The following is a 24,260-nucleotide window of genomic DNA, read 5'->3' on the forward strand; positions in this document are numbered from 1 at the left end:
TAACTTAATCCTCTTGCCCTGTTTGCTTGATGCTGCCTCACTCCAGTGCAAGTCAATAAAACTTTGAGCACCGACACACACAACTTCCAGCACCCTCCAAGCTGGCCTAAAATGGGGATTAGCAAAGCTGCCTTTCTCCTCCTGTTCTTTCTCAGCTCAGGTAAGAGTCCTTTGCCTTCTGCTTGCCTGGGTGAGGCTGGGGCCAGACCCTTGCAAGCTCCATGTGGTGAAGGTAGGTCCCCAAATCCCTGCGTCACAGCTCCCCTGGACGATGGTGGATTTGGGGCTTGCTGGGCAGCAAGAGCTGCTGCTGAGCAGAGTGAGAGCTGTCTTTGCTCCCGGGCTGTGCCCATTACAGACACCAGAAGAGGAGCAGCCGTGGTGTCTGCATGGGCACTGATGGCTCCCAGCAAACGTTCCCCTGGCCAGAGACAGGGGCACCCTTGGGGAGCAGCCTGTCCAAGGCTTGCACAAAGGCATGGCTCCCTCTGGTTTCAGCAGCCTTTTGTCTTAGGTTTGGGGAATTTTTTTTTCTGTTATTTCCAGCCACTGTGATCCTTATTCTGATTGCTCTAAAGTTTGTTAATGCTTGTGCAAAACAGAATGATACAGGAAAGGAAAGCTTGTTCTACACACTGCAATTTTGGTCTTTTTCATAACTACATTCTTAACAGTGAATTTTTCATTCCATATGATATGGAGACCAAATCTGATCACTGTTAGTTTCTGCAATATTTTTGGTACAAAAAGGTATTGTTGTGGAAGATGGTACAAAAATTTTGGAGCGCACAAGAACTGAATATATTTCTATGGGTTTCAAACATATGAATATTCTCCGTCCTGGAAACTTTAAACTCCTGTGAACTGTGAGATTCAAACCACACAGCTTCTTGCAGGCATCTATATAACTACACAATATGTTGTGATTGTAGTAAAAAATACAGTTGTGAGTGTGCTAATGCTTATATAAAGATACAGTAAAATAGACAAACATTTTACATATGCAGTTTTAAAGCATAAGAAAAAGTAACAGTTAGGAAAATATATAGGTAGATTTTAGCTGGAAGCATTGGAGACATGCCTCAGCATAAAAAAATATCTCTTACTTAATTTTTATCTTGGTTTAAATTCTAGTTTCTAAGCTTTGTTTTTGCAAAAGAGCAGCCTCTGTAAAGTCAAATACCTTCCTCAATTAAGTAGGGATTTTATATAAGGGAGAAAAATATACAATTTGGACTTTTATCTGAAATATTATACTTTTTTCTTCAAATTCTTTAACAAATGGTTGTAAATATTTGCATTTCTGAATAAGATAGTAATACATCTTTCTGAGACTGTAAAACATCATAGATATAATGCAAATGGTAGCATGATAATTTACTGCTTTTTATTGATTGCATATTTTCCTTTTTATTTTCCCTACAAGTAATCCCCTGCTATGTAAATATAACAAGGGGAAAAATACTTTTATGACTCAAATCAATTATGACCCTGTCAATATTTCTAAAATAAAATGTTGTATTAATAGTGGCAATGTTGTTGCAAAATGTCAAAACAGAACTGAACTAAGTTTTCATGGAAGCTGTACCATAATAGGAATTCTTTGCTTGTTTTTCTTTTCCTTGTGGAGAGCATTGCAGCATCCCTATGATATTGTCTTAACCTAGTTTAATGTTTTGTCTCAAAACTCATTTATTCTTAATGTTTTTGTTTTGAAATAACTAGTGGAAATGCCATTGGACTCTTTTTCACTTATTCTTTTGTTTTCCAGCAGCTATCCTTTTTTTCCATGCATACTGTTAAGGTAATTGCCAACCCTTAGGGACGAGCTCTTCCCAGGGGTTTTTAAATGCAGAAAAACCCCTGCAGTAACTTCTATGCTCTTGCAATCGTATGAGAGGAAGCATAATTTGGCTTTTATCCCTATTTTACCAGCTTCAACTTGTAGATGCCAAATGATGTTTAAGAAAATGCCCAGTTGCAGGCTGAGCTATCTCTCAAGTGAAGGAATTTAGTAGCAGGGTACTTCTGAGCCCACTTCACACTAAAGAGTGTTATTCAGGAAAGGGAGGAGCTGTTGCCTTTCTCAGCTGGAAAGACATCACTGAACAACCCAGCGGAGCCCCCTCTCAGGGGTCTGAGTGGGACAAGGAGGCTTTTTGTCCCTGCTGCTGGCATTGGGCCATGGCTGAGACAGACAGGGGGCAGAGAAAGTGAAGTTCCTCTCTGCAGCATTGCTGTTATTCCTGAGATTCCAGCCATGGTCTGGTTCATCCCCTGTCTGCCTTTGATTCGGCAATTGCATAAGGCCAGGCACAGCAGCACAGAGCAGGACTGAGATGTCCTGCAGTGACCAGGGGCCAGGGTGCCTGTCTGGGGTTGAAACCCTACAGAACAGGTAACTCCCAGGGCCAGATGTTTGTCAGAAGAGTCATATGCTCACTGATAAAGAAACTGTAAAAATCATAGGACTCATGCAACTCCATGACCCTGCAGCTGGAAGTCATGAAAATCACTGTGCTGTGCACTAATTCTGAGATTGCACAGCTGTAACAGGAAAATACTAAATGCCAAAGTCCTTTACAAGAAGAAATGTTCTTGAACAATTTTTGAGTTTACCATTAAACATAGCTGTACTTTTTAGTATCCTATATATTTGACATGCAGCTGTAGCCCAGAGGTTGTTAGGTGAATTTATTTACCAGTTTAGTGTCTTGTCTTAATTCATTGCAATGGAGGGCAACAACTGCCACCTTGATTATTAAGTAAGTTCAGTACAGGTTTATTACAAAAGTGACAAACTGAACATCTGACAACCTCAGTGACTGAGGATGGTTTGTTTCTTTTAAAAGGAGCCTTTGTAAGGAGGTTACTGATAAATCTGAAGTCATTCCATGAGGATAGATGGACAGCATGGGACAAATGTTGTTCCACACCTTTCTTGAGCCCCATTTCTCTGCTTTGTCCAAAGTATGCATGGCCAATATTTTCTTTCTGAAACACCTTCCCTCTTTTTTCTCCTTGTGTCATCTTTTGTGCTGCCATTACTTTATACCATAGGTTTGTGTTATCATTGTTCAAGCCATTTCTCTGTCCTGCCTTAACACTGGGTTTTCAGTAATGCTGCCTTTTGCCATACCAGGAAGACATTTTAGATTTACCCATATTTTGTCACCATTAACCAACTATTCCAGTAATTAAATGGTGATGTCACATGACTAGATGACAAAGAATTTAATGTGAGAGTTTGAAATTAATAAACATTCCCATTTTCACTCCTTTCTCTCTTTTTCATTTTAGTGCAAGGAAGCGTTCTAGACCGCTATGTGAGAACAGAGGGAGCTTGGTTGCTCAATCCAATGAAGCAAGTTTATAGAGCAAATAGTGATGAAGAATGTGCAGAGAAATGTGAAAATGAAGAAAAGTTTGCTTGCAGGTAATTTCCACTGGTTCCCACACACATCTTTCATTGCAAGTGGTGGAACAATATGCCTTTTTTACCTGCAGTCTGAAATTTCAAGGGTTTTCTTATGACTTTGTGGGGGTTTGAGGTTTGCTGGAAAAACAAAGAATGTAAACAAACAGAATGCCTGGGACATATAGATGAAGACAGAAAAAATAGAGAACTTAAGAAAATTAAGTTGAACTTTTATTGAAAAACATTACAATATCTCGATGCACAACTTGACATGCTGCAAACAAACTTGGCATGGTTTTATCAGGACTCTTGCACTCTTTCTGCAATAAAGAGTCATAATTAATTTCTTGTAAATTTAGGATAGGATTGCTTATTTTCATTGCATTGCCTATCTTGCAGATAAATCCATTTTTCAGAATTTTACTAGGATTTGGACTTCACTAACTGCTATTTACTTTGACAAGGAGATGGCCACCTAGACCTTTATGACTCTAAACCCTTTCAGCCAAGTCCTCTCCCTGCACTTGCATTAACCAGGCTGAAGGGGCTAGAAAGCGTGAAAGGTGTTGATGAACCTGTATTGTTGGTCTTTGCTCAGGTTTCTGCCCCACAGGAGCCCATTGCTCTGAGCCTGAGGCTGCTGGATCTCCTGTGCCAAAGCCTTGCAGCCCACTGAGCTCCAGCAGTGTAGCAGGAAACTGGGGCAGTGAGGAGGGATGTCCATTGCTGTGGTGGGAGGCAGTCTGCACATAGAGGGCAGAGGGGTTGTCTCTTCCAGTGTAGCCCTTCTGCAGCACGCCTTTCTGAACTCAGCAGAGTGCCTGCAGTGCTGTTTCAAGCACTTGGTTCTACTTAATGCTTTTATTCAAGGCAGGGATACAACGGTCCTGACTTCTTAACTGTGTTTTGTAACTTTGGGCTTTAACTCCAATGAGAAAATGAGACTTGTTCTAAAAAGGTGGAAGCCTGAAGGATGACAGGGGTCTGCTGACTGTATGAAATACCACCAATTCCCCTGGATCCAACTTCCCTCTGAAAACCACAAAGAGAGCAGAGCTGCAGTGGCACGTGGTTCAGGATATTAGGGAGGAAGGCAGAGAGAGCAAGTCTGTATATTCAGATTATATATTTACAGTTGGCAGTTAATTACTGTTCCCTTTTGAGGCATATTCAGACACAGTATCATTCCTTAGCTTCTGCCCTGGGGTCTAAGCCTGCCATCGCTTGGCACTGGAATGACATCAGGTTAATGCCTCCTTAATTAATTACATGAGATCTATTACAATCAAGCAAGAGCAGGTGCTGTCTGGCAGAAAGGATCTGGGGGAAGAAAGATAAATGTTAGTCAGAGCTTAGGACCAGGGCAGCACTGCAGCATCCTCACATTAATGCTTCAGACCAATGTGTTCAGATCAATACTTCAGATTTATTATCCCACCTTAGAGGTGGATTGAGCCATGCTCCTTAGTTACTTTCCTACTTACAAATTTAACATTACTGACAGCTTAATTGGCTTAACCGGGCATAACAGCTTTCTTGTTACCCATTGAATGCCATGCTGCTATTGCTCTTTCCTTTTTGGTCCCAAAAACAAGCTGTAGGAATTATTTGGCCTGTCAGAAGGTTTCCTTAGATGCTATTCTAGAGGCTACACCATCTGCTCCAGTTTTGCAGTTTACAGAAGGCTATGACTTATGGAGTGCTTACTCTCAGAAGAGTTACCACAAGATAATTTAAGGTCCTGGATTGTTTTTTACCTGCTCCTTGTGGTAACTACTGCATGCTGTGGAGTGTCTAACTCCTTCAATGACTGCTTATATTTTTTAAATTCGGTGAAGGTGCCTTGTGTATATATCCCCTTCAACATGGTCTCTTGAACCTCTGGCAAGTTATAAATCCCTTGTTATAATTTCTTCTTGTAGCTCCCTTTCAACTTAGGTTTGATATGAACACTTAGAAGAGAAAATCACCACTGAAAATGTGAGCTGTAATACTCAGTGATTAGAAATATCAGTCTTAAATATCAGTCCCAAATATTGATATTTTCTTTATATGTAAAAATTTGAATCTCAGTCTTAAATATCGCTGAACTGTAGTGTTTGATAAAATGACAACTGAATACTCAAAAATATTTTCAGGAAAATAAGCATATATTCAGTATTGTTTCTTATATTGCTCTCTTCTCTTAAATTTGACAGGGCCTTCTTATTTACCAGTAAAGACCAGCAGTGTTTAACATTGAGTGAGAACACCAAAACAGCAATGATATTCAGAAGAGCAAATGCAGTTCTTTATGAAAAAAGAAGTATGTCTATATATCTTTTTTGTGTTACTAAACTGTGGTTCAGATAAAAATGATCTATTTTTATAGTATTTGTATATTGTTGTATGATGTTCATACTCTTCAGTTAATTAATTGGTGACATTTTTATCCCATTATTATTTTTATTATGTCATTAATTGACGTGGTGAATTTTATGAATATTTTTGTCATAGATGAGGATTATTTGGCAGAAATGGTCTCTAATTCTTTCTGAAAATAGGAAATGTGTCTCTGAGGAATGGTAGCTATCCAATTCTTTATCCTGTTTCAAAAATTATCACCTTATGCCGGATGCAAGGAAACAATTGTGTTTTAAGACTATTTTTCAATTTCATTGTCAAGCATGGAGCTCTTGCTGTATACAGGGAAGAAGGAATGTGGTTTATTTTTGATGTAACATAAATTTCATTGTGCTGTTCACTGATTTTAATAATACAGTAATACTTGACTTTGGTAATAGAAAATGAACCAGGTTCTCAACTGCTGAAAATCATGGAATGGTTTTGATGGGCCAGTTTCTAAGCAAAAGGCAAGAATCTCAATAACTTGATAGTAAACACCCATGACCTTCAGAAAAATGTATCTTTACTACTCTGTTGACCTTGATGGCTTATCCCTCCCTGTGGGCTAAGACAATGCTGTGTCTATAGCAGCTGCAAAGAGATTTTAGACAGTAGTTCAACAGCTTTAGCCAGATTGCAGCCGAACATCCAAATGAGGTTTTGTTCAGGCACTGTGGATAAGGGCCTGATAAGGAAGATAAGGAGGTAATTTTTCACAGAAAGGTGTGTGAGTACTGAGTACTGGGCCACATTGCCCAGAGAGGCTGTGGAGCCTTCACCCTTGCAGATATTGGCTGGCCACAGCCCTGAGCAGTCTCACTCACCTTGGAACCTGAATGTGCTATTTCTGGGGCTATGGACCAAAGACAACTGAGGGTCCTTTTCAACCTGGTATTTTCTGAAGCCTTTGGCCAGCTGCATTTTTTTCTGCAGGTAATTTAATGTTTAGAACATTAGTTCTTGCATTATACACAGAAGCAGGTGGGAATTTCCATACATCACAAATAAGTAACGCTAAGAAGTCTTCTGCAGTTCTTATTTAGAAGGAAAACTGAGTGAATCAATTAATGAGTAACAAAGCTAAGAGTTTGTATGAGTAAGTTATATGTAAATAATCATATTGGTTTTTCTTTCTGTGATCAGGAGCTAGATTGCAATTTTGGTTTATTTTTGAGACATCCCTTGGATTTACTGAAGTTAGAACCTGGTACTGCAATACTCATTGGGGATTTGTTACATGTTTTGGGGCCATAGACATGTGTTTTATTTTCTTGAAATAACAGAAACACGCCACTAAAAGCGTGAAAAACTTGTTTGACAAAGCCAAAATTTCCAAAAATTGCACCTCTGCCTGCAGAAACCAAAATATGACCTTTGTTATCATAAACATCAAATACACATCCTAGTGTGTATGTGTCAGATTATGTGTCAGATGCTGTCTGTGTTGCTCAGCCTTGTACCTGCAGTAATTTTTTCAGTCTAAGCAATTACTTGATGAGACCTAGTTGCTATTTATCATTGTGTTCAACAAAAAGGATGACACTATTACTATAAAACTGACAATTTCAGAAGTTATTTTTTTAACAGTATGTGCTATAAAAGAGAAAGTTAATAATTTCTGACTTACAGTAAAAGTAACAAGAATTAAAGCTGCATTCGGGAATTGTTACCTACATATCTGTTTGGAAATAGTTAACCCAAGGGACACGGGTTGAGTTTGGGGATCAAAGTTAGTAATTTGTCATCAGAAAGGAAAAGCCCTGAAGGTTATATAAACGGTCAAAAGTTTACACAAACAAGAAGAGTCAGCACTTGACTGATTCAATGTTCAGTGATTGAGGGGTTTAATGTTATTTTATTGCAAAATTGTTTGAGGGATCCAAATGGCTTCCAGCTAAAGTTTCTAGAGTAAACTTGCCTCTATGTATACATTGAAATAAAAGCATTCCTAAGGGTGCATCTATAAATTCAGGTCTAAAATATCAGCCCTCAGAAAAGCTGAACCATATTTTGGATTCAAATATTAGTTCTTTTCACTGTGGGCAAGACAGGTCTGTGTAAAATGGCATTATTTCTCCAGATTTCTGTTAATCTTCTGCTTGTATGTTTTGTTACAACTTTGATGCTGGGAAAAACTGTTGCAGAACTCAGTCTCTACTGAATATTCAGTTTGTACACTACTTAAAGACCCTTAGACAAACCAGGTCACAACCTAAAAGACAGATTGCTTCTCCAGGGAAATGGTAAATGAGTTTCCTACTTAGTTTTCTGAGCCAGAGGACACATTGCCTTACAGTGACTGTCCCTAAACTGCAGCTGTCTTGTCTTCAGCTGAATTCAGGTGACCATCTTTAAAGATTTGATTTTAATTACTGTGCATGACTATAATAATCTTATAGGAGGTAAGAAAAAGAGAATGTTTTTCTATTTTGTTATAGTATCTATTTAAATGTATTTAAAGTGCACTTTATTATTTAAATCTACTATGGCGTGTTCCCAAAATAACTGGGTTTTGTTACACTTATTTCTCTGGAATTCTGGTGCAGAAATTCTTTTGCATTCAGATACATTTTTCAGTCCCAATCAAGTCATCTTAGACATCAGCTATCTAGCAGATTTTTACAATGTAAAATGTCTAGTTTTGAGAACATAAGAAAGTGAAAATATGATCAAGCATATTTAAGTGTGCTGTCATGAAAATGGATTTTGTGTATGCTAGAATCCAATTGATATGTTGTGATACTGATTAAGCACATATCATTTCAGTATATCTTCTAGAATGCAAGGAGGGAAATGGAGTGGATTACAGAGGAACAGAAGCCAAAACTCAGAAAGGTGTGAAGTGCCAGAAGTGGGCTGATAATACCCCACATAAACCAAAGTAAGGTCTTTTCGTATCTGTTCATATGTTTTTCTGAAATTTTGTTAAGCCACACATAGGTGCTAATTTGTCTTGTAAGCAATTTTTTTTGGTGTTAGAAATCTCCTTATAAAATATTTTTCTGTACCTATCCAGCATAAGATAATTCTCTAATCTGAGTTGTTACTCAGAGACCTCTAAGTGATGCTACATCATCAACAGAGACGCTGTCAGTTTTGGCAGTTGCATTCAAATTTTATGGGCTTTACATGAGCAAAACACTAGACAGAGAAACATCTGGTTCTGCTGAAATCAGAATTTTTTAGTAGTCTCACCAGAGCAAGAACTTCTTCTCTTGGCCGAAGGTATAACATGTGGCAGATGAGATAGAGGTGCATCATTTTTTCAGTGAATCCACAATTAACAAGGCAGTATTGCTTGTATTTAATTGAAAACACCTAACTGGGTTTATTTAGTAACCTTCTATTCGTATGCTGTAGCATTCAGGTTACAGAGGACTCTCACATTTCATCAAATACATTGTCATTGTGTCTCCCAGGGAACATATCCCAGAGGAGGCACTTCCCTACATGCCAAATGGTACCCTGCCTGAGCAGGAAACCAATAGCTAAAGAAAATGCAAGTGTTAAGGGCATAACTGGCCATAGAGGCACTGTATTTCTTAAGTCTATCATTGTAGCACTTCTCATGCTTCAGCAATTGCACACACTAACTCGTAAGGGCCCTCTAAACACCAACATCTACAAAATTGTCCTCAGATAAAGATTTTGGTTTTAGAGCCCTGAGCTGAATAATTGGGACACTTTCCTTATTCTGTAATCCCATTTCATTCTGTTCCAGTTACACGCCTGAAAAATATCCCAAAGCAGGACTGGAGGAAAACTACTGCAGAAATCCTGACAAGGATGTAAAGGGACCCTGGTGTTACACAACAGATCCTGATACCAGATTTGACTACTGTAACATCCCTGAATGTGAAGGTCAGGACAGACATACTGACTTCTTTCCAATTTTTTCAAGATGTGTTGAAGAATGTGAAGTTATTCAGACACTTTTATTTTCAATTGAGCATTTGTTTCAAACTTGAATTTAGTTCAACACGAAATTTTCCAAAACATTTTCAACATCAACAAGGAAGATATCAAAAGACCCTGAAAACATCAACACAAAGTATTTTTTTTCCCTAGATAAAAAAGGCGTATGGGTGTATTGATATATCATAAAATTAGAATTGAACAAAATGACAGTTGCTAGTGCAGAACTCAATAAAATGTGACAGTAGCAAAGCACAGATTTTAAATTATATATTAATAGATTCAATTTGGTTCTTTTAAAGCCTGTAGTCTGTAGTGTTGGTTTGAGGTTGTTTTTTTTTTTCATGGAATAATACAACAACTAAAATGACTTTAACATGTTTATTGTTAAAGTAATCTTACCAAGGAAACTAAGCTTTTACTTTGCTGAAAAATGACTGTACTACGGCCTTGTGCTCTGATCAGGCTCTTGTGCTTCGTGTGAGACAAGTAGGAATGTTTCTGGACCAGTTGATCAGAGGTTTTCTGTTTCTCTTGTCCTTACTCTGCCTTGCTCCTACAGTAGAGTGCATGCACTGCAGTGGAGAAAACTACCATGGTGTGGTTGCAACAACAACATCTGGGCTTGAGTGCCAGCGCTGGGACTCCCAGGAACCTCACTCCCATGGATACCTCCCAGAAAAGTGAGTCAGGTTCTGTGATGGGCTCTTTATCACCAGGGTGGGCTGAAGACCACCCTGCAACAGACAGGAGAATTGTTACAGCTATTAGTAGTGTATCTTAAAACCTAAAAATCTTATTTTTCTGGTTTAGTTTTCCAGAGAAGGATCTGAAGAATAATTATTGTCGTAATCCTGATGGAGAACCTCGGCCCTGGTGTTTCACTACCAGTCCAACTAAACGCTGGGAATATTGTGACATTCCTCGTTGCAGTGAGTCTGGATTCTAGGCTTCTTCCAGTCAGAGTGGTGTGAGGATCTGAAACAAACAGAAGAGGTCCCAAAGATAAGAAAAGTATAAAAGACAGCTGAATTATCTCAGAGAAAAAAATTAATCACTTTAAAATGAACTTCTGATAGCTTTATTGAGTCTAGACATTTCTGTCACAGGTATTTCTAATGGTTTTGTCTGGAGCACATCTCCCTTCCTTGGTGTGTTTTCCTATGACCAATGAGGCAAAGTGAAAATTTTCCAGGATAGAAATCCATTTTAATTTAGGTGAAATGTACATTTTTGAGTTGAGTCTGTGGTTAGAAACCATAGTTATTTAGCCAGACTGCAAGGCCTAAGCTCAGTGAAGTTACTTCAGCGAAGGACAGAGATAAAGGGGAGGAGACAGAAGATGATAGAGAGTGACAGGGACTGCTGTAAGGGCAAGTCAGCCTGACCTCGGAATTCTTTCTGATAAAAAGGAACTAGTGGTAAATGTCACACGAAACCCATAAAAATGAATATGTATGAACCTATTGTGAAACTGTATGCATATGTATTTGAGAGAGAGATAAAAAGAGACCTGAAGTTCTCAGAGGTACGCATGCCTTTTTTGAGGAGAGCAATCTCTGCATGCGTCCAGTGCTGTAATAAACATACCAGCTTTACAACTTTTACAAAGTTGTGGGGTTCTCTTCTTTTCTCCACAAAACACCCGGCATTTCTGCTGTTTCTTCTGTTGTTCCTCTTTTGATTCCAAGAGTTTCACTCTTCCTGAAAATACTTTGGCTTTTGCTTTGCTCTTCAAATGAATTCTCCACCTTTTCAGTTTTCTTTTCCCCTAAAGGCCTGTCCTTGCGATTATACTTTTTCTTGGGATTTCTCACTAGACCTCATCCTTGCTGTCTCTCACCACTCAGAGTACGTCTATTTTACAACAGATGGGCCAGACAATTTCACCCCAGTTTTCTTCACAGTATTACCACTTGCTCACTTTCCAGATCTGCTCTGATGAGGCTGCTAGAATTTTCATATCCTGACTTTTGAATCCTGGCTGCTGTAAAGAGGCAGATGCAAATGCCCTTCTGGCAGCCTGACTGCTTGTGAAGAACTCAAAATGGGAGAAAGAAAAGTCAAGAAAGATATCTTTAGATCTCTTATCTGCCTTTTGGACTTTTCAAATATTTTGATATTTAGAACTTACCTGCCAAGAAATCTAAAAAGCCCACTTGATTATAAAGATCAGAGTGGTTTGTTGGTTTAGTTTTTTACTATATCTAGAAGGCACGGATTAATTTCAGTTCCTTTTTTTGTCACAGCAACACCCCCACCACCTCCTGTCCCAGGACACCAGTGTCTCTCAGGGAGAGGAGAAGACTATCGAGGCACAATATCTGTTACTGAATCAGGAAATACCTGCCAGCACTGGAGCTCTCAGTCTCCCCACAGACACGCTCGCACTCCTGAAAACTATCCCTGCCAGTAAGTGAAACCCCTCTGTCACTCCGTGTCCATGAGAAATGCCAAGTCTCAAAATTACTTCAGTTTTCTTCATCTGTATTGCAAAGTCTTTCAGTTACACCAGCATTCATCACCTGCTGGATCTCATATTTTCAATTTTTTCATACATTTCTTTTTATTGATTTCTTTGTTCTTGAATACAGGTGTCTCCTCTTCTGACTTTCAAGCTCTTCTTGGCTGACTTTTTCCCTCCTCATTTCATCCTTGTAATGTATTGCTCAGATGAAACCATGTGGAGTAAGAAGGGTACAGCTATGATATTTACTTGGAGCTAGATTCTTTCACCCTAGATTCTCTCTGCTGTGCTACTCTTGACTTCAAAGTATTACAGCCTCTTAATTCATTCATCAGTTGTGCAGGTATCTGGTTTAGCACATCCAAAACACCAGCGAATTGCAATTATTCATGTGACAAATGGCATTAGTAAATGCAACATTAAACTAGGCAGCAAGAGATTCTCCATTTGTTCATAACTTTTAGATTTCCAAGAGAGACTTTTATCAGCCAAGTTTTCTGTTCTAGGGGCCTAGATGAAAACTACTGCAGAAATCCTGATGGTGAGCAGAGGCCATGGTGTTACACCACCAACACAACTGCCCGGTGGGAATATTGCAATATCCCCTCCTGTGACAGTGCCAAGCCAGAGGCCCCTGGTAAGAACAGGAAACAAGTGGAAGTGAAGGGTCATCGTGGTTCATTTTGAAAAATCTCCTGTAACTCTGCTCAGTTGCATTGCTGCTGTCACTGTTGGCATTGCTGTGTCTAGTTGAGCTCTGGGTGTGATGTGGAGCCCACACTGGTGTGTTCAGTCTGGCGGCCAAGTGCAGAAGGTTTTAAGTCAGCTGCTGCCTCAGATCAGGAAATTTTGCAGTAAAAGAAGTCTTTTCAATTTTCCCAGTGGTGGTATTTTTAAATGCTCCATGGAAAAGTTAGTTAGCTTTACATGCCAGCTCCTTAAAAACTGAATGTGTAGCAAAAACCTAAGATTGCATGGCAAAGACACAGGCAGCCCCCATCCTGAAAAAATTTTGATTCGTATATTAACTATTTGGCTTGTTATCTGAAATAAATCCCCATGTGTGACAGTAAAATTAAGTACAAGTGATTTTAATCTAGAATATCATGAAATTTTTGCGAGCATCTTTTGAGATCTTCATTTTGATCTACTGTCTGAGAAGGATTCTGTTACAGAGAGCATGCTGTGGTGATCAGTGAAATACTCTGGCTTCTTGTTTTCTGTTGTCTTTCTATGCTTAAGCATCAGTGTCAAAGAGTTAAGATGCAAGAGATTGGTTTCTGTTATTCACTGCAGCTGTGGATGTGCCTGAGCAGGCTGAAGTTACTGAGGAGTGCTATCAGGGCAATGGGGTCACTTACCGTGGCACAGCTTCTTTCACTCGCTCGGGGAAGAAGTGCCAGGCCTGGAGCTCGATGTCGCCGCACCGGCACAACAAAACGGCCAAGAACTACCCCAACGCGTACGTGTGCTTCCCATCGCCGGCTTTCCTTGGGCAGTGGTCGTTCCACTGAACTTGTTTGGATGTGCATCATCATTGCACAACAGTGATTATAAAGCTGGGAAGGGAGTGTACTAGATAAAAATAATCCCTTCCTTTTCTTCTTCTTTTATCATGGAAACGTTTTTTATTAACTTCATCTTGAAAGAAACCGCAGGTGCCACTATTATACTTTAGACTAATTAACTGTGTGTTTCTACATTGCTTCTAAGGTAATTAATAGTTATAATAAATTTTCCCTTATGCTGAAATCAACTGTTTCTATGCATTAATTTATTCACGAGTTTAAGTCTTTGCTTCCTAGTGTGCAAGTCATTAAAACTTTGAAGAAGGGATAGATTGTTTTCTTATTCCTAATATTTATCACTTATTTTTTCCAAAATGCAAAAAACTATTCCTTTTCTAAAACTATTGCCATATTTGAAAAAAATAAATTATATTTTGCTATACATGTATGCATTTACTTATCTGGATTTTTTAATTATATTCTACTTTAAGTGTTAATCACTGAATAAGTATTTGCATATTTAAATATTTAATGTATGTGTCCTGATTTCTTTCTGCTGTAAAAACGATTTCAACTGGCCATGACAGAATGTACATGATAAATGGTATATGCTAACTCCGAAGCAGATCTGCTTTCTAAAGTGTTCTTGTGAGCTCTCCCCAGGGCAATGGCATGGGTAGGAATATAATATGTTTGCATTTGCAGGGGCCTGAGCCAAAATTACTGCAGAAACCCAGATGCCGACAGCCATCCATGGTGCTACACCACCGACCCCAGCGTGAGGTGGGAGTACTGTGACCTGAAGAAGTGTGACGACCAGGGGCTACAGACTGTACCTAAGCCTCCTCAGACAGCAGAGGAAACAAACCCTGGTGAGAATACTTTCAGCTTCCCCAGAAGTGCTCATAACCAGGAAGCTGGTTTTTATGGAAACACTTTCAAGAATTTAATAAGAAATGAAATACAGGAAACTCTAAATAAATACAAAATTTAATACAGTATTGTATCCACGCTCTTAATTTTCTGAGCACTTTTGTAGTTAGTATTTTATAGCAGGGTTTCTGCATTAGTTTTTAGGCTAATACCACATCTTTTACCTGCTACATCTGGCAATATTGGAAACATGAGGAAGCAGATGGCTCTACTGTGGGAGGGCAACTAGTAATAACAGAAAATGGAGCAGTGATGGCATTTTTCTGGCACCTGCTCCAAAAAGTCTTTTCCTGTGCCATGCTTTCACATTTCTAGAGTTCCACTTACCATCAGAGGACAGCTGGCTTTTTTTGATTCAGTTCAGATGCAACTCTGTTATGCAGTAGATGATTAGAGTTCTGCAGCTTTCTTTTTTTAATTTGTTTTTGCTATGACATGTTTCACTGGTTAGAAGGTTAATAATTTTGGCTGAATACGTGTTACTGTGTTTTACCTACTGTAAAATGTGGCATTGGACAGATATCAGTGCCTGCAAGGGAAATACTTTATGAGTGCATGGTATTTGTAGACCTGATTTCTGGAGTCTTGAAGGATTACTAAATGTAAGCTTCTTTTATTTATGACTTTCGTGATCATGAAGAAAATTTTTAAGATGCAAGGAAATTAAAATATCATTGTTAGTCATCCTTGACACTATGTACCCCTTATTTCCTCATCTACATAATATGTAGGATGTGTAAATTGTAGTGGTATTTCCTCAAATTTATCTCTGCTTCATCACCATCAAGTATGGATGTGGCCCAATAGCTCACAGCTAACAACCATTTCCTTTCCTTCATTTTTCACAGAGTGCATTATTGAAAATGGTGTAGACTACCGTGGCACAGTGGCAAAAACTGCAAGGGGCAGGACTTGTCAGGAGTGGAGCTCTCAGAGACCTCATAGCCACGACTATTTCACTCCCACAACTCATCCAAGAGCAGGCCTGGAAAAAAATGTAAACAACTGTTCATTTAATGCTTGTTGTCATTGAGCTTTGCTTATCTTTTTTAGGGTCCCTCAGCAAGCATTTGGCGACAAGTCCTTGTTAATTTCTTTTCCTCAGTTCAATCCAAAAACCTGATCATGATAGTTCTTGCTGCCATGACCAGTGTGGTCACTGTGGGACACAGAGATGCCCAGAAGCTCCACTGGATGCTTCTGCAGCACATCCAAGGGGCTTCAGATGGGCCCTTGCTTCTCCTCAGTACTGAGGACCAGCCAGAGCTGGTCTGTGGGCACGGCCTCTGTCTCCTCTGACAGAAAGAACACCTGGGCTCATAGGTTTCAGTAGTACCAGGGACAGGAGATGTGATGGATCCAATGTTCAGTGCAAGTTCCTTGAGATGTGTAGCTGATGGATTGTAGCCCCCCATGCCCCAGTAATTCCCCTTCAGCCCTCCAGCCTCTGCCACAGCCCTTTATTCAGGGTGATACCTGTACCTGACCACCCTGGAAGGCAATCACCCTTTCTAACCTCTATCTTCCTAGTCCTAAAAAATGCACTCATCAGCAGCTCTTTAGCCTTGTAACATCCCATTTACAGTATTTGCCTGATTTGTGACAAGCTTTGCATGTGATACAAAGAGCTTGTTTGATGCTGACAGCTTGAACTATTTTTTTACCAGGTAGATGACTTTAGAACTTGCTTTAGTCAATTCTTTGATGGCATCACATACCCTGTATTGAATTCCAGATTGGGGAAACTGTCTCTAAAAAGCTGCCTGTCATAAATTCTTGGTTCTTGCACTTGTCAGGGGCTCTTGGTAGCATATATTTTCTCTAAGACATGGGATATGTTTCAGGATAGGGAAGGGAGCTGGAAAAGATACCTGGTAGCATGCAGTTGTGTGAGGTGTGTGTGCTGGGCAGGGATCAGTCAGTCTGCCCAGGGAAAGCCCAGAGAGTGATTCAGCACCTGCATGAGGGGGAGCACTGCAGCCCTGCATCATCACAGGTTGAGCAAGAGCAGCTTACACAACACTCTCCTGTCTCTGAGTCATGCAGCCAGAGTGGATGTGCAAAGACCTCAGGACTGATCCTACTGCTCCTATTAACTGCAGGGAAAGCAGGAGTAAATATTTTCTGTGCTTTAGAAAGCTTCATCAAAGTCAAGATCTCCCAATTTTTGAGATCTCAGGGATCCAAGGTTGCCCTAGTGAAGCTTAATGTCTGAAGGCAGTTGAGGAAGTTTGATTTTTATTATCCTTTTCCAAACTCCAGAGCAAATGGAAAAGTGAAATAATATTTGACAAAAGGAATGGGAAGTCACTTATAAGAATGAAAATTAAAAAATATTTCCCAATTTTATTTTATTTCATTTTGAAGCTTTAATTGGTTGGCCTTTTTATTCCCTGGTTAATAGCTGATGCCTTTATTCTTTGTTACAGTATTGCAGGAATCCTGATGGGGATGTGAATGGACCTTGGTGCTACACAACAGACCCGAGAAAAGCCTGGGAGTACTGTGACATTCCCAAGTGCCGTAATTATTCCTTTAAAGACTAGTGTCTTCCTTCCCCTTAAAGACTACTGTCTCCCTTTCCTGTACCTTTTTATAACAGCTGGAGAGTACTTGGTGTTTAGTGAAAGACTGATCTAAGTGAAACAGATATAGATAAGAAATTAAGGCTCTTGGGAAGTCAAATTCTTAGGGTCTCTGTCTGAAGACCTAAGATTGGTCTTCCTTGAAAGCTCCAAATGCACCACAAGATATGAAGGCCACTGAAGCTTATGGAGTTTTGTCATGTGTTTCAAAATAGGCAGTTCCAGCAGAAATTTCCCCTGCCCCAGCCCAATCTCCTGGCATAACTCTGTGCGTGGCCTTGCTGAACAAGGCACACTCTTATACCAGCAAAATCTTTGCACTCCCTCTCACGTGGCTCTGGTTCTGTTCTGGATGACAACCAGATTGTCCCTCCTCTGATATTGTACCATATCTGGTGTCTGCAAAATGCATCTGACCCTAAATGTTTAACCAAATGCCCTTTGTCTTTGTTACTAGTAATCAAGCTCTGAATGAGGTGGTGCGGCAAAGTGTACAATGATAAAGTTTTATAACATTTTGGTTTCCAATCTTTTCATGTCTATCAACAACAAAAGCTATGCTAGGAAGAGAGGTAGCTCTCAAAAGAAGGTCGACTTTCTTGCTGCTTTATCCCCTCAGCAGTGAGCAGAAGAAAATGTGCTCAGATCAAAACCCAAAAGCGGAGCAAACAAGAAAAAGAAAATTGTTGTTGTAAACACACCGGACCTGTGAAAGTGTTACTGCAGTGAACGTGTTGTGCTGAGATTCTTAAGGAAAAAAAAAACACATTTTCACAACACATTTTCACATCACTATTGTATTGTATTTTGATGATCCATTTCTTCTTTAAATTAGTACTGGTTTTTTTGTTGAGAAGGTAATCTAAAAAACAGAGGAAATATGGCATTTGCTTTTAATTTCTTTAGTTAGCTCTTTTTGCTGACAAAATTCTAAATTCTCTGTTGATAAGACTCAGTTCGCCAAGGCCAAATAAGAACTACTGTTTTAATAACTCAGAGAAATCTGAAGTGCGAAATGATCCTGAAATAAGAGTTGACAAAATTTTGTTCCTCAGAGATAGCCTTAGAATTTTGCAAGACTAGTTTAAAACATCTGTTTAAAACATCAGCTTCTGATGTTTAAACTGCTGTTGTCCATAAGAGACCATTTAAAAATTATGGAAGGCTTTATTTCTTTTTTCTCTCTCTTTCCTTCTCCTTCCTCTTCTGTTTTTGTTTTGGGTTTGTTTGGTTGGGTTTTTTTCTGTCTGACTGTAGAGCTACTTGTGTGTAATTTGCTGGCCACTGAGAACTGTATGTGAAAAAGAAAAATTTACTAGGCATTTTTAGGTGTTCCAGATGAAGGTAACCTAACAAAATATATGTGATGTATGGTATAGAATTCCTTGAAGAGAATCAGAAGCTGAAGTGACAAATGTAACAGGTTCACCTTCTAGTTCACCGAGTTCATAGTGAATATACAGCAAATCACTTAAGTTCCTAACAGTGATATTGTTTTCTTTTCTGAAGCTCCTCCTCAGTATGAATGTGGGAAATCCAAGTTCAGACCAAAACTGTGTGCTCAAAGGATTGTTGCAGGGTGTATTTCACACCCACACTCCTGGCCCTGGCAGATCAGCCTCCGTACCAGGTATGGTTATTCCCCATTACATTGGACTCTACATGCAAAGAATCCTGGCCTCTCATACAGTCTTACAGTAAGTGGTTCAGGCATTCTAAACTTGATTTCAATTTAAACATAGCTCAAGGCTAAACACTGTGTGTGCTATTCTTAAAGAAGGTCATTTAGACAACCAAGAACACTCTATTTTGTGACAAATCAATTGTTAATTCTTAATTTCAAGAACATTTTCAGTAGAAGGCAGAATGACTCTAAATCTGTCACTATATTCTATAACAGAATCAGTTTCCAACGAATAAAAGCAACAGTATGGCTAGTAGACTTCTTGATCAGTCCTTCCATGTAAACATTTGCTCCTACTGGCAAAATTATTAATAAAACTGGTAATCAAGCCAGTTGCAGAGCTTTATGACTGTGATTAGAGCTAGAAAAAGTCAAAATCTCTAAAACAGTGAACCTCACTGCACACAGGGTTTTTTCCAGTAATAGAAACACTGACTAAGAATGAAGATCTAGGTGTTTTCATGCAAGACCTCCTAAAAATGTCCACAGACTCTTACTGTCATTGTAAGAAGCATTATTCTAGGAAAGCAAAACATTTCTTAATGAAATTGTGGAGTAATGTGTTTAGTTTGTAAAGGCAGACATGTTGGAAATATTACCTGATAAATTACAGTAGGATTAACTTCCCCATCTTAAACCACCGCCCTTTTCATGACATTTTGCTCTATTACAGTTATGGCTTGCATTTCTGTGGGGGAACTCTGATAGATCCTCAATGGGTTCTTACTGCTGCCCACTGCTTAGAAAAGTAAGTATCTGTTATGGTCTCCACCAGCAACTTCTTACACAAGATAGAAAAAAACAGGAGAAACAAGGGACCTGATAACTAACCCAAGCTGGTTGCAAACAGCTTGCAAGCAGTCAAGAATTGAGCCAAGTCTATTTGTCATTCATTAAAACTGAATTTTGACTGTAAAGCAGAGTGACAGTGATAACTCCTGCCAATTTGATTTCATGTGCCATTATAAGGGATTGAGTTTACTCCAAAGCTGGCTATCTGGCTTTGACAGAGCAAGGTGCTCAGTAACATTGAAAGTGGTCTCTGTTCTGGTTGTGTATTCATCAGCTCACCATGTGCAATCATTTCCAATAGGTCCTCACGACCAGCTGCATATAAAGTGTACCTTGGATTACACAGAGAAATGGCAACTGAGCCGTCAGTACAAATCCGTGATGTAGAGAAGTTGTTCAAGGAGCCGCGCAGAGCAGATATTGCTCTGCTCAAACTGAGCAGGTACCTTCTTCCCTGAAGCACTCCCTTGTTCTGATGGGACAAAGTGGTTGCTGGTGTTGTAGAAATGAGTGTTTCTGCGTACTTTGTGTTCAGTTAGTGATTTGAGACCCCCTCTTTCTTTCCTTGCAGAGGCTCTGGGGTTACAGAAAGAGAAAGGCTGTCTTTGGGAGGGGAGGAGGGCTGGGGACAGTTAGCCAGGCTGGAAATGCCCTGGGAGTCAGCTGCTGCAAGGTGAGGCAGTGGCAGCAGAATAGCGGGAGGTGATGCTTAGAGGAGATTTTAGTCTGTGTTTCTACATGCTTGATAAGGTAATGATGATTGAAACCTGCAACATTAGCACGATGCCAGTCCATGCTGTTTCCATGCTATGGTGGGGAGATTTCCTCTTCCAGCAGGGCTCGCCAGTGGGCAGGCAAAGAGTTTGATGTAATGCCCAGCATGGCCCTTCTTGCATCTGTTTTCATTCATTGGAAATGCCCTCTGTGGAACTGTGCAATCAAAAGGAATTTGTCCATGCAGCTGCCAGCAGATGTGAATGTGTGCTGCTTGGGCTTTCAGTGCTGTGGTTGCAGTGCATGTCTGAAACAGATACAGGGTCAGATTAAAAATGTGGTCTTCTAAATGAGCTTTTGCTGCACCCAAAGGCAAGTCAGATGGCAAGTCAGATGGACTTAAGTTCTGCTGTGTGCTCAGTGTCCTGACAGAAAGTGATTTCAAATCAGACTGGATGCAGAAAGAGCAATCTAACACCTAGGTGTCAAATGCCACTAAATTATACCTATATATATATAATATATATCTATTTTTTACAAATACCACTAAATTATTTCTAATTAGGTTCTATTTGCTATGCATTAACCTAATCCAAAGCATTCTCCTGGATTATTGTTGGCTCTTTTTATATCATTATCCATTTCAGACTTTTCTCTTTTGTGTATCACTTTCTGTGGATTTAGAGCCTAAAAAACAATTTTGCATGTCAGGAAAAAAACTCAAACAAAACTAAGGATTTAAATTATAAAAGGCTAAATGTGTATAAAATCTTTTTAGAAACCTGAATTAGAACCTAGTATTAAGTATAATTGTGCTAATGATTGTTCCTCTTTGTTCATTCCAGACCAGCAGTCATTAACAATCATGTAATCCCAGTTTGTTTACCAAAAGAAAACTCTGTGTTAGGAGGAAGAGAGGAGTGCTATGTGACGGGCTGGGGAGACACAAGAGGTGAGACAGCACTGACACATTTAAAAGCTCCATGTGTGCAGACCGGTATATACTTGTAAAAAAGTGTGCCTCTCTTGTGCCCCACGCAAGCTATTGATGAAAAACTTGTTTCATCAAAATTCATCAGGTGCTGCCAGACTTCCCACTGTCTCTCTGACACTGATTCTCCTAATTCATTCAGTGCCATGTAAACTGAAACCCTCTAAACAGATGCTACAAGAGGAGAAGCAGAGCTAAGGAGTCACTTCTCTCTCAGTCCGTATGCTTTTCCCCAAAGTGGGCTTTTGCCCAATTGGATGGAAAGTTTTCTAGATTTAGGTTATTTCTTAATCACATAAATGTGACTTTTCTTATTCTCTTGAGTGATTCTTCCTCCCAACCAGGCTGGTTCACATCTCACACAAATAAACCCCTCATTTTCAAAACCTCTCACTCTATCTTGGTTCAGAAGTGCATTGGTACCTTCTCTGCCTCCTTTCCCATGGTGCTTTTTTCTACTGTTTGCTTCCTACCTAATTTCTTCCACACAAAATTCAGATATAGAGAAATAAAATGGCTTGGAAATGGCTCCCACAAGTATCTGTGGGTACTGGACCCACATGGATGTACTGTGAGAGCAGGAAGGTCAGTGGTGGGTGGTAGAAGGTGGTAAGTACCATAATATTGATGATAATGCCTGCTGATTTTGGTATATCTTCATATTGGGCCTGGGAAGTGTATGCACAGCGCACACTATGCTGATTTTACTGCTTATCCATATCCTGATATTTGTGTGTTGTGAATATGATAATTACCTTTGTCATTCATTCTTTTTTCGTCTCTTTTTCATTTCCAAAGGTACTCCTGGTGAGGGCTACTTAAAGGAAACTGGCTTTCCTGTAATTGAGAATAAAATATGCAACCGCCCTGAATTCTTGAACGGTAGAGTTAAAAAGCATGAGCTCTGTGCTGGGAATATTCATGGAGGCACAGATACCTGCCAGGTGAGAAAGTCTGTCAGCATGAGAGTCACTTGTAAGCACATTCAGACCAAATAGGGCATTGCTTTTTTGGGCTTTAGAGGCCCAGAATTATCCTTGGGGTGTTACCACACCACGTGTATCTGAGCAGTGAAATGCCCATGGATTCTTCTCTTTCCTTGCTCCCTTGTCTGCTGCTGCGAAGTAGGGAAATTTTTCAGATAAGCCTGAACTCCAGAACACACAGCTGCACAAGTCAGGTGTGTGGAAGCCAACTTAGAATGACAAAAGGTCTGATTTTCTTTCCCCAGGCCCCCTTGCTAGCCTCAACCAGATTACCTCCAATGTCCAAGCTAGCTCAGTTAACAGCATCTCAGTTAGCAGTCAAGGAAGGATGCAGTGCCATGCAGGCAAAACAAGGCCCAAAGGAACTATGAACTTCCAAGTATCAGTGCCACAGGATCATCTAGGAATAACAGAAACCCACAGAGACCTCAGAGAAGAGACTGAGGGAGGAAGCACAGTTTAATTAACAAGGGCAATCAGATTCTTTTTCAATAAATCCCCTTACTTGAAAAATAAATGTAGTACCTGGGTGACATGAAGAGAGGTTTTTTTATAAAAGTGTTCAACAAAATGCATGGAAAACTCTTGCCTTGCTGGAATTCCAGTGTTCCCTATAACTCCTGTGTACTTTGCGTGTAGGAGGTACTTCTATTTCTGTGCTTCCTGTGGGAAGGGTCTGTCCAAGAAGGAATCATCCTGTTCTTTTGCTCTTTAGGGGGACAGTGGAGGACCTCTAGTGTGTCTGGACCAAGATAAATTTGTCCAACATGGAGTCACCTCTTGGGGCCTTGGCTGTGCCCAGCCCATGAAACCTGGTGTTTATGTTCGAGTCTCCAACTACATTCCTTGGATTAAAAGTGTGATGGAAAGCAACTGATCCTGGCTACGGACTGCCCTCTCCTGGAAAGCAGCATGCACGTCAGAAATACAAGATTCCAAGTGCAATATTAAAGCTACAATCATTCATAAGGAAGCAAAATAAATACGATCATCCATTTTAAATTGGTATAAATTAGTAGTCATTGCCAAGAAGCCCAGCTGACAGTCTGTTACCCTGTTTCTATATGTTCGATAGTTTGTTTGCTATGTCTGACAATAGACATACCCACCTCTGAAATACATGTTGAAAATTCCAACCTTAACTGTAACTGGACACCTGTATTTTAATTTTTTTTAAGCTCTACAATGACGTTTTCTTTTAAGGTCATCATTTTCAAGATGTTCTGCTTCTAAGATATGAAGAAATGAGAATACTTTTTATTTTCTATGAGTTGTCTGAACCTATTACCAATTTGATGCTACAAACCAAAGAAGAATCTCACAGTACATATCTTATATGCCTGTGAAGTTTTATTAGTTACATCTGATAGCATTAAATACATGGGATGGAAAAAAAAGGAAGGAAACACCTTTGGTTTGTGTTTTCATATTTTTTATTGTCAAGGAAATACATGTGTCACAAAAGTATAAATGTTGCATCAAAGATATAAAACAGTGAATTAAAAAATAGCCTCACCCTGAAGTTAGTCCCTAGTAAAGAAAAGAAAATAGCTATCTATAGGTACCACAAATAGTGACAATGCTTCTACATATTATAAAATTCTGTACCCATTTATTTCTTTGTATAAATACATAACTACATAATAGTTAGATGTACATATTTCTCCTCTATAAGAAGATAATGTACAAATGTGGTTATAGGGAGCGTAAGCTTAAACCTTCCAAAATTCTTTCCAGGGAAAGCTTGACTCATGCTTGCCAAAGTGAAGCAGTTGCTGACTGTGAACTCCTGCTCCCATCCTGCTCTCTGGCAGATAAACCGGGGAGCTCCCCACAGGCATCTGGAGACCCCCCAGCTCTGCACGGGGTCCTTCTGGCATCC

The 24,260-nt window shown here is 39.6% G+C and overlaps 1 protein-coding gene across 2 annotated transcripts; it reads left to right on the plus strand.

Moving 5' to 3' along the window:
• On the plus strand, nt 1–23,784 carry LOC134415642 (plasminogen-like). 2 transcript variants are annotated; one of them, XM_063151241.1, is made up of 19 exons: nt 1–160; nt 3,301–3,436; nt 5,617–5,723; nt 8,570–8,684; nt 9,525–9,664; nt 10,281–10,401; nt 10,532–10,650; nt 11,968–12,130; nt 12,692–12,822; nt 13,482–13,647; nt 14,399–14,565; nt 15,475–15,623; nt 17,056–17,149; nt 18,721–18,841; nt 19,569–19,643; nt 19,989–20,129; nt 21,247–21,353; nt 22,191–22,336; nt 23,094–23,784. In XM_063151241.1, the coding sequence occupies exons 1-19, from the start codon at nt 112–114 to the stop codon at nt 23,253–23,255; spliced, it is 2,409 nt and encodes an 802-aa protein (XP_063007311.1). In that variant the 5' UTR covers nt 1–111; the 3' UTR covers nt 23,256–23,784. The 2 variants fall into 2 exon arrangements, with proteins under 2 accessions (XP_063007311.1, XP_063007312.1); XM_063151242.1 differs by having other exon boundaries at nt 10,284–10,401.
• Nucleotides 23,785–24,260: the final 476 nt, after the last annotated feature.

This window comes from Melospiza melodia, chromosome 3 (assembly GCF_035770615.1).
Source record: "Melospiza melodia melodia isolate bMelMel2 chromosome 3, bMelMel2.pri, whole genome shotgun sequence".
NCBI lineage: Eukaryota > Metazoa > Chordata > Aves > Passeriformes > Passerellidae > Melospiza > Melospiza melodia.

Bases quoted from the DNA above. Each gene is read 5' to 3' on its own strand.
- LOC134415642 (XM_063151241.1), top strand. From the start codon at position 112: ATGGGGATTAGCAAAGCTGCCTTTCTCCTCCTGTTCTTTCTCAGCTCA. The intron at 5,724-8,569 runs GTATGTCTATAT...ATATCATTTCAG, and splicing joins AGTTCTTTATGAAAAAAGAA to TATATCTTCTAGAATGCAAG. The intron at 12,131-12,691 runs GTAAGTGAAACC...TTTCTGTTCTAG, and splicing joins CCTGAAAACTATCCCTGCCA to GGGCCTAGATGAAAACTACT.